Raw genomic sequence first — 10,633 nt, forward strand, 5'->3', positions numbered from 1 at the left:
AAATGGAATGAACAAGAAGCAAGAAATGGAATGAACAGCTTTAAGGAAGCCCTTGTCAGACAGCTGCACAATCTGTGTGTCCCAGTGACTGCCTGGACCAATTCAGTCTTCATAAGAGATGGGAAAATGAAGGGAATAATGATAAGGTCTGCAAATAGGTGCAGAAAGATAGAAATGATTCAACAGAGGGAAAAAGGCTGATGATCAAAATCAGAATAGAGGTGGAAGGGACCTTGAAGGTCTTCTAGTCCAGCCCCCTCCCCCCACTCAAGCATGAGATCCTACACCATTTCAGACACATGACTCTCCAGTCTCTTCTTAAAAACCTCCAGAGATGAAGCACCCAGAACATCTGAAGAAAAGCTTTTCCATTGGTTAATTGTCCTCCCTGTGAGGAAGTTTCTCTTTTTTAAGTTCTATGGGAGAAGTTAGTGTTTAATTTCATCCCCTGCCATGTTGGCATTTATAAACCACTTACTCCATCCAAGTGTTGGTATGATTGCCCAGACTTACTAGCGTACAACTGATTGTCAAGGGCCACCATGCCCCATGAAGACTTATACTAGCCAAACAAACTATGGAAGAGGCCAAACTTCATGCTCAGTTTCACATAACTCAAATACCCAACTTCACCTTGACTCTCAACTGCATCTGATCTGTGGATTAACAACAAGAGTCCCAAAATCATTTTTCTTTGTCTGGTGTATTGCTCAGTACATAGGAAAATTGTTTTTCCTTGTAATTATCAGGAGAATGGTAATTTCTAATGTATCCCCTATGGATTTCTACCCATTAAGATCTTCCGACATAAAACCTGCTTTAAATTAGATACTTGGAGTTCTCCTGGTGGGAGCAGGACATGTCACCTTGCTTTGTGTTGTGAAGAGGCAACTTCAGGGTTTGGTGAGACTTGTCTGTCCTTAGTATCCTCTTTGCTCACAGACCATTTACAGGTAAGAGGAAGCACAGTTGATATAAATTTGCTTTGGGGGCCATCCAAGTAGCACAGACTATCTCTCTTGTGCTAAAGCTCTGCTGAGATTTCAAGGGCTCCCTGCAATTCAACCTCTGCACACACAAAACACCCTTTTGATTTCAGATCTAGAGGGGAAGGTGAGAAGAATGGCTGGGCTGCCTCTCCTCCTCCTGCTGCTGCTCTTCTGGCTCCTGCCTCCAACTTCTGCTAAGAAGATGCAAACTAGGTGTGTGTTGACAAACACTTTACGCACTACAAGAGACTTTTACAGGCCTGGTGATTTCATTATTGGTGGGAATTTTCCCCTGGGAACTGTACATACATTCAACTTCCAATCCTTTAAAAAAGACCCATCTTCATTTCGGGAGAATATTTTGTAAGTTTCACCTAAAGGGGAAACAGGTAAATAATTATTTGGTTTGTTCAAGGACTCTTTTCAGAAATACTTGTTCTTGTGATGTTTGCAATGCCCTAGCGTAGTTCAGATGTTTGTGCTTTTCTCAATGAAGAACTCATAAAATAGGCTAGAATTCTCAGTCTTTCCAGTTCTCTTCAATATCTTCATCAATGACTTGGACGAGGGGATAGATGGGGAACTCATCAAATTTGCAGATGGCACCAAGCTGGCAGGAATAGCCAATACTCCAGAAGATAGACTCAAGATACAGAAGGATCTTGACAGACTTGAACATTGGGTGCTATCTAACAAAATGAAATTCAACAGTGAAAAAAGTAAGGTTCTACATTTAGGGAAGAAAAACAAAATGCACAGGTACCTTATATGTGGTACATTGCTCAATAGAAGTAACTGTGAGAGGGATCTTGGGGTCCTAGTGGACAATCACTTAATTATGAGCCAGCCGTATGCTGCAGCTGCCTAGAAAGCCAACACAACCCAAAGGAATTTGGGAATTCCTCCTACAAAGGACGTTTTTAAACATGACACCAGCACACACAAGCTTTCCTTAAAATTTCCCTGATGATTTTTTCACTATAGAGTCAAACCCAAGAACTACCAGCAGTTCATAGCGTTGGTATTTGCAGTCACAGAGGTCAACAAGGATCTGGTTCTCCTCCCCAACATCACCATTGGCTTCCATATCTATAGCAATTTTCAGTCTGAGGTGGAGATTTCCATAATCAACCTCTCCCTTCTCTCCACAAGAGGCCATATAGTTCCAGGTTACAAATGTGACAGGCAGCATCCTCTGCTCTCTGTCATCGGAGATCTCAACCCCAGATCCTCAAGGCAGATGGCCTCCATCTTCAGCACCTTCAAGGTCCCACAGGTAAGAGGGCCTCATTGGATAGAATATGGGATAGACAAATAACACACAGTGCAGCTAAAGGTGGAAAAGGGGTTTGCGGGGACCTATATTTATATTTTGTGTGTTTTTATAGAACTCAAAAGTGATAGATAATGAGCTATATTGAAATGTGGAATTTGCCAAGAGGAATTCCTTCCTAATCTATTCTTCATAAAAGTAGTGTAGTTAGTATATTCTCTGTGTTAATTTGACATTCCCTTGGCTTTTGACACATCATCACCAGGCAAAATACATAACCTCTTCTTCCTAATATACAACCCTTCTTCCTAACAAGGCCAGAAAATTAAGCTTGTCACTCAAAGCGAGCCAGATGGGGCAACAATCTACATAATGGTGACCCTTAAAATTTACTCTATCAAGAAACTCACTTTCTCCAGCTAGGTGTTGGCTTTGAGTTCACTCCAGGAGAGAGAAGAGTTTATCCTTCCTTCTTCTGGATTAATCCCAGTGAATTTGCTCAGTATGTGGGTTTAGTCCAGCTGCTCCTGTATTTCCAATGGAACTGGGTTGGGCTGGTAGCCCCTGAAGATGACAGAGGAGAACGTTTCATCTCATCTCTGATGCCAATGCTCCAGGAGAAGGAGATCTGCCTGGCCTTCACTGAAAATTTGAAATCGAATTTTCTTTATACTCCAATGTTGAAAATACTGCATATTTCAGAGACTTGGTCTAAAGCTGAAGTGATTGTTCTATTTGGAGACCCCAATAGCATCACAAATGTACAGGTGACAATGAGTATCTATGAACATTTGAGAAAGACATCATTTCGGAAAGTTTGGATCTTAACTTCTCATTGGAAACTTAGTGTGGTCAGTATTCAAGACATATCGAAAGCAGTAAAGCCCTTCCATGGGGCTTTGCATTTAAGGCCCCACACTGGGGATGTCTCAGAATTCAGTCATTTCCTCCTGTCTTTAGACCCCTTGAACCCACAAGGAGACGTCTTTCTCCCTCCATGTTGGGAAAGGTTGTTTGGCTGCATGATGGACAATCCAGGCAGGATCTTTCCAAAGGGGAAAAAACAATGTACAGGAGGGGAGAATTTACAAAGTTTACCTTCTTACGTTTTTGAAACAAGCATGGAAGGTGAAAGTTACAACATCTACAATGCCATTTATGCTGTGGCACACGCATTACATGCAATGCATGGATCTGGAGGACGACCAACCATGATGAGGCTTGGAAAGAGGATCTCAAATATTCAATCATGGCAGGTAATCCCAGTGACTTTTTATTTGATCCACAGATCAGATAAATGGTAAGTAGTTGTCTAGGTAGAAAACTACCTCTATGCATTTCTTGATTTACTGATTAAATATCTGTATGTAAAATGTACCTAAGAAGATATTAAGATAGCAATTATGGAAAACTGTCATTTAAATTAAGTACTGGTAAGAGGTTTTTGTTGAAAAGGGATAAATGGTGGAAAAAGAGAATTAAACCAAACTGATTGTTCATAAGAGCAAAGAGCTTCCTAGAAGTTCCTGGAAGGACATCAGTGGTTGCCTGAGAGTGTGCCATTTCTTGTACTGCTTTGTTTGTTGTGTTAAGCTTCTGTCAAGCTCAGCATATGCAGAAGAACCCAATATGGTCCAAATCTGACTGCATTTGTGGAAGATGCTTCGACAGGTCAGTTGAAGTCCTCGTCAGCATGGTAGAACCTCCTCCTTTTCTCTCAGTAGGTAGCCTGAATCCCATCTGTAAAAAGACACGCAGTTCATATTAGCGTTGGTTATTGTGTCTTAGAATTATTTGTGAGTCCACTCCATTTTTTTAGTATACCGTTTCTTGTACTGCCTTGTTCGTTGAGTTAAGTCTCTGTCAACTTCAGCATATGCAGAAGAACTCAGCTTGGTCCTACTGGGTTCCTGATCTGAAATTCATCAGACTTTTCAACATCAAAGGCTAAATTATTCCTCTCTAGACGGTGAAGTGATAAACCAGGGCAGGACAAACCTTCTCCATGGCCCCCACTTGGTCAGATCTACTTCTTTACAAGCGAGACATTCTCTATTTCTAGAGAAAGTCTAGCTTGCATTTATCATTTACAAAACTATGGGCCCAAATAAAACTGAAAATGTAGCTTGCCAAGTATCACAGAACAAAACTACACAATGTAATTGAGAATATGGCATAAAAATGTTTGTATGTAGTTGTCATTCTTGTAAGACTGGAATTGAAGAAGCCATGATACTAATGTCCAATGATAAAGAAAATGTGTTGTCATTGAAGTTGAATATTTGATGTTACTTCTGATTACTTAGATCTCCATCAAGGGAATTCATTTAGCTTCTCAGATTAGACACATCTCCTAGGCTGATGGCCATCACTTTATGATGGAAACCAGGATGTCCTATGTGTGGTGTTCAGCCAATTAGTCCAGGTGTCTTTTCTTTTCCAGATTCTCCCCTATCTGAGGAACATCAAGTTCAACAACAGTGCTGGAGAGGAAGTCTCCTTCTCAGAAAGTGGATTGGTGTCTACTCATTATGATCTTGTCAACTGGCTTTTCCTCCCCAATCAATCTTTTGTCCCCATGAAAGTTGGGCAAATAGATTCCACAGCTTCCCAAGGACAAGATTTCACCATTAACTCTGATGAAATCATCTGGGTCACAAAGGTGAGCTGGAAGGAAAAGTTGTAAATTCAGCAAAGGATTCATTCACTCCAGGAGATGCATAACTCCCTTTTCACTGGGAAACCCGTTAAATTCAGGGATTTGATGAAAAAACATCCTTTTGAGTTGAACACATTTGAGATTTGACGTATAATTCTTTCTTTTAGAAAAGCTGTAGCTCCATGTCACAAGCCTTCCTTTACATTTTGCGGTCCCAGTTCCAATCTCCAGCATCCATTAGTGGGTCAGGATTGCATTGGCCTGACTCCCTCTGGAGTTTATCCTGATTTCTGGTAAACCATTTCTTTTGACGACGTTGTAAAGATGGAAAGAGCAATATACAAATGAATAAATGAAGAATAATCTTTGCTGAGCCAACTGCAATATCTCTCTTTTCTCTTTTAGAAGGTGCCCTTTGCCAGGTGTGGCATGAAGAGGTGCCAGCCAGGAGAGAGGAGAAGAGTTCCAGAGGGAGAGCCAGTTTGCTGCTACCAATGTGACCCTTGTCCAGAAGGGACCATTTCTAACCAGACAGGTAGCACATTCAAATGTTGATTAATCTTCCAGGATCAAGGAAACCATTTAATGGAAAAGTGTTAATTTTGGCATCAGCTTGGTAGGATTTATATGCTTCAATATATTCATATTTCTTTTCAGCAGACCCTCTCAATTCATGAATCTAAACTTAATATAAATTTAATACAGGTTGGTGTCAGGGTTCCAAGTAATACACACATATCAATCAAAACTCCAAGGCAGGTAGATTCCTCAAAGAATAGCTTTATTGGATATATCATATTGGAACAGATCTGGTGAAAACTGACACTGAAGATTCCCGTGGTTTTCACCTAATTAAAAGTAAAAGTTTGTCATTTTCTCAAAACAATCAGTCACATGGTCCAATCACAGTGCTGTCTAGTTGCCTGGTGACATCACTCCACCTTCCTCTGAACACATTCTGTGAGAATGTCCTTGGTTCCCAAGAGAAAGTATTTTGTTTTGGCTATCAAAATCCCAGCTATCTAAAATCCTGCCTCCCTATCCCTCAGCTCCAGTGTGAAACATTGAAGCTGTCAAGATGGCTTTGGTTAGGTCAGCTTCAGTTGATTTTGGAGCACAATTCATGAGTTCCCTACTAGGCTTTCCATTGCTACTGTTACATCCCATCAGGAAAATCTTTTTGTGAAAGAATGGAGAGTGAGATTCAAGCTTTAATAGGACCTGCCTCTTCTATCAGAACACTCGATGTCCCAGGTGATTTGTAGACCTGTCAGAGACAGAGCAGATCTGTCTACCTATATCTGCTAAACCTTTCATGTAAACAAAAAAAAGTTTGAATGAGTGGATTTGAAGTATAAAAAAGAGATGTTGAGCCAGAGAACAGATCCATTTTTCTGGCTATTCCAAGCATTGTCAGTATTGATGGATGATTTGCCCTTGTTGATTCACCAAGAAATTCACACTGACTTTCGATTTCAGATGCAGCTCATTGTGACCCCTGCCCGGAAAACCAATATCCCAACAAGGACAAGGACCACTGCATTGCCAAGAAGATCCAGTTCCTTGCCTATCAAGACACCCTGGGATACATTTTAGTTTCTCTCACTCTTTCTCTCTCTGTGATCACATTGGCAGTTCTAGTGATTTTCCATAAAAATCACAACACACCAATTGTCAAGGCCAACAACAGAGATCTCACCTACATCCTCCTGGTCTCCCTCCTGCTCTGCTTCCTCTGCTCCTTCCTCTTCATTGGTCGGCCCATGAAGCTCACCTGTCTCTTCCGACAAACTGCCTTTGCCATTCTCTTTTCCCTTGCAGTTTCCTCCGTCTTGGCAAAAACTGTCATGGTGGTTCTGGCCTTCATGGCCACCAAGCCAGGGAACAAGACAAGGAAACTCTTAGGAAAACCTCTGACGAACTCCATTGTCTTAGCCTGTCCCCTGGTCCAAGCACTTCTTTGTGCCACCTGGCTGGCAACCTCTCCTCCATTTCCCAACTTTGACTTCCACTCTTTAGTAGGAGAGGCCATCTTGGAATGTAATGAAGGCTCAGCTTTCATGTTTTACGCTGTCGTCTCGTACCTGGGTGTTCTGGCCCTCATCAGTTTCACGGTGGCCTTTTTGGCTAGGAAATTGCCTGATAGTTTTAATGAAGCCAAGTTCATTACTTTCAGCATGCTGGTCTTTTGCAGTGTTTGGATCAGCTTCCTCCCCACCTACCTGAGCACCAAAGGGAAGTCCATGGTGGCCGTGGAGATCTTCTCCATCTTGGCCTCTGGGTCTGGTCTTTTGGCTTGCATCTTTTTCCCCAAATGCTACATTATCCTATTTAAACCCAATCTCAATTGTAGAGAGAATATAATGAGGCACAAGGATCTCTGATTATAATCCCTGATTATAAATATGAAACACATTTATATTGACATCCAATTTACACACAGGTGACTCCAGCTGGATTGCAACATTAAAAATCACAGCATAAAATCCATTAAAATGCCTCATTCCACCCTCATTTATGCAGGGATTATGAGGTTTCATTTTGATTTTGGACATTTTTCAAATTCATCTCATTTCTTTTAAAAGTGGAAATCAGAGACGGGCTTGCCCCTTAAACAATTGGAAATCAAGTGATGTGAGTAATCTCAGATTGTCTGTTAATCTGCAACATTCACCCACTTTTTTCAGTAATGCTAGTTGTCACAAAGATCAACTTGATAATAAACATTGATGTTATGTATTTGGATATTAATTTCCAAAATGATAGTTTCCCATTTAATTAATTTTAATCAAAAGCATATTTAATAATATGTTGGGTTTGTTTCACTGTCAGTGTTTTTAACCTTGTTCCTTTCCACTGATTCTTTTGCTGAATTTCCTACTGAAATTTTCTTTCAATTGACTATTAGAGATTTTTTTTTAATTCTACCATTGAAATGAACCATATTGTTTTATTCTCTATTATGTTAATTGAGAAACATACTTTATTAATAAATAAGCTCATGTGAAATTGATATCGATGGATATTTTCCTGCTCTTGCTCTCTTCTTAATATTTTTTCCAAATATTACGAAGAAGGAAGGTGGGTGGGTGTGTGGGTGGATGGATGGGAGGAAGGAAGGAAGGAAGGAAGGAAGGAAGGAAGGAAGGAAGGAAGGAAGGAAGGAAAGAAAGAAGGAAGGAGGGAGGAGGGAGGAGGGAGGGGGGAGGGAGGGAGGGAGGGAAGGAGGGAGGAAGGAAGGAAGGAAGGAAGGAAGGAAGGAAGGAAGGAAGGAAAGAAGGAAGGAAGGAGGGAGGGAGGGAAGGAAGGGTGAAGTTAAATGCAATATATTGTGAGTAGTAAGAAAGATATGGTTGTGTGATGTTCTCTTGCTTATTTAATGAACTTACAGGTAAGAATACAGGACATGCTTAATGGCTGGTTATTTGTGCCTGTTTACTCTTATATACAGTGGACAGTATGGTCTCTGAAAACTCAAATGTTTTGATATACATCCTCACTATGGGTAAGTATTTGGGGGGTAATATACACAACACCAAGATGGTTGTGATTTATGGGGAAATGGAATGAACAAGAAGCAAAAAAAATGGAATGAACAGCTTTAAGGAAGCCCTTGTCAGACAGCTGCACAATCTCTGTGTCCCAGTGACTGCCTGGACCAATTCAGTCTTCATAACAGATGGGAAAATGAAGGGAATAGTGATAAGGTCTGCAAATAGGGGTAGAAACATAGAAATGATTCAACAGAGGGAAAAAGGCTGATGATCAAAATCAGAATAGAGGTGGAAGGGACCTTGAAGGTCTTCTAGTCCAGCCCCCCCCCCCCACTCAAGCATGAGATCCTACACAATTTCAGACACATGACTGTCCAGTCTCTTCTTCAAAACCTCCAGTGATGAAGCACCCACAACGTCTGAAGGCAAGATGTTCCATTGGTTAATTTTCCTCCCTGTGAGAAAGTTTCTCTTTTTTAAGTTCTATGGGAGAAGATTGTCAAGTGCCAGCATGCCCCATGAAGAGTTATACTATCCAAAAAAAATATGGAAGAGGCCAAACTCCATGCTCAGTTTCACATAACTCAAATATCCAATTTCAATATTCAACTGCACCTGATCTGTGGATTAACAACAAGAGTTCCAAAATCATCTTTCTTTATCTGGTGTATTGCTCAGTACATAGGAAAATTGTTTTTCTTTGCAATTATCAGAAGAACAGTAATTTCTAATGTATCCCCAATGGATTTCTACCCATGAAAATCTTCCACGATAAAACCTGCTTTAAATTATATACTCGGAGTTCTCCCATTGGGGGCAGGACATGTCACTTTGCTTTGTGTTGCAAAGAGCCAACTTCAAGGTTTGGTGAGATTCAGATAGCCTTAGTAAACTCTTTGGCCATAGACCATACACAGGTAAGAGGAAGCACGTTTGAATATAAATTTGCCTTGGGGGCCATTCAGGTGGCACAGACTATCTCTCTTCTGCTAAAGCTCTGCTGAGATTTCAAGGGCTCCCTGCACACACAAAACACCCTTCTAAATTCTGATCTAGGAGGAAAGGTGAGAAGGATGGCTGGGCTGCCTCTCCTCCTCCTGCTGCTGCTCTTCTGGCTCCTGCCTCCAACTTCTGCTAAGAAGATGCAAACTGGATGTGTCTTGAAAAACACTTTACACAGTACGAGAGACTTTTACAGGCCTGGTGATGTGATTATTGGTGGGAATTTTCCCATGGGAACTGTACATTTATTCTACTTCAAATCCTTTAAAAAAGACCCATCTTCATTTCTGGATGATATTTTGTAAGTTTCACTTAAAGGGGAAACAGGTAAATAATTATATGGTTTGTTCAACGACTCTTATCAGAAATACTTGTTCTAGTGATGTTTGCAATGCCCTAGCGTAGTTCAGATCTTTGTGCTTTTCTCAATAAAGAACCAAACTTATAAAATAGGCTAGAATTCTGTCTTTCCAGGACTCTCAATCAGGAAGCTAATAAAAACCACCCAAAAAAGTGAGGAAGGAAAACACCTTAGAAACTGTGCCTTGTGAAGAAGTTGACTTACAGTATTAATTTGGACATAATCTCCTGATACAAAACTCAAACAGAAAATTCAACCCATTTACAGTGCTGAGGAGTTGGAAAAACTCCATCCATTTTGGAATCAGGATTGCTCATAAATGGCCCTTCAGTAAACGTATGCTGTCACACCTACTGCTCAACAGTGGTTTCCAGACCTGAAGAAGCTCCTTCAAGAGGGAAGAAAATTAATGAGGGTGGAAGAGAAGCAATTGGGAAGAACTATACTCATTGGAGCAAAGTGAAGAAGGGAGGGCTGATGGAGAAGTATAAAACAATCTGTGATATGGATAAACAGTATTTTCTCCGTGCTGTCAAGGCCATTAATCAAGGAACAGCCTTAACAATGAAAAAACCCAAAGGAATTTGGGACTTCCTGCTACAATGGACGTTTTTGAAAATGACATGACCTACTCCACACAAGCTTTCCTTAAAATTTCCCCGATGATTTTCTCACTGTAGAGTCGTACCCAAGAACTACCAGCAGTTTGTAGCTTTGGTATTTGCAGTCACAGAAGTCAACAAGGATCTGCTTCTCCTCCCCAACATCACCCTTGGCTTCCACATCTATAGCAATTCTCAGACTCAGAAGGAGATTTCCATAATCAGCCTCTCCCTTCTCTCCACAAGAGGCCGA

The 10,633-nt window shown here is 40.9% G+C and overlaps 1 protein-coding gene across 1 annotated transcript; it reads left to right on the plus strand.

The window, feature by feature from the left end:
* Positions 1-2,864: 2,864 nt before the first annotated feature.
* On the plus strand, positions 2,865-7,305 carry LOC139313476 (vomeronasal type-2 receptor 26-like). The gene is made up of 4 exons (XM_070939082.1): positions 2,865-3,518; positions 4,706-4,924; positions 5,327-5,456; positions 6,401-7,305. The coding sequence occupies exons 1-4, from the start codon at positions 2,865-2,867 to the stop codon at positions 7,303-7,305; spliced, it is 1,908 nt and encodes a 635-aa protein (XP_070795183.1).
* Positions 7,306-10,633: the final 3,328 nt, after the last annotated feature.

Source organism: Pituophis catenifer, unplaced genomic scaffold (assembly GCF_029215685.1).
Source record: "Pituophis catenifer annectens isolate HBS135680 unplaced genomic scaffold, rPitCat1.0.hap2 SCAF_1, whole genome shotgun sequence".
NCBI classification, from domain to species: domain Eukaryota; kingdom Metazoa; phylum Chordata; class Lepidosauria; order Squamata; family Colubridae; genus Pituophis; species Pituophis catenifer.

Coding starts and splice junctions, on each gene's coding strand:
- LOC139313476 (XM_070939082.1), top strand. CDS start 2,865: ATGCCAATGCTCCAGGAGAAGGAGATCTGCCTGGCCTTCACTGAAAAT. Junction 3,519..4,705: donor CAAATATTCAATCATGGCAG/GTAATCCCAGTG, acceptor TTTCTTTTCCAG/ATTCTCCCCTATCTGAGGAA. Junction 4,925..5,326: donor AAATCATCTGGGTCACAAAG/GTGAGCTGGAAG, acceptor TTTCTCTTTTAG/AAGGTGCCCTTTGCCAGGTG.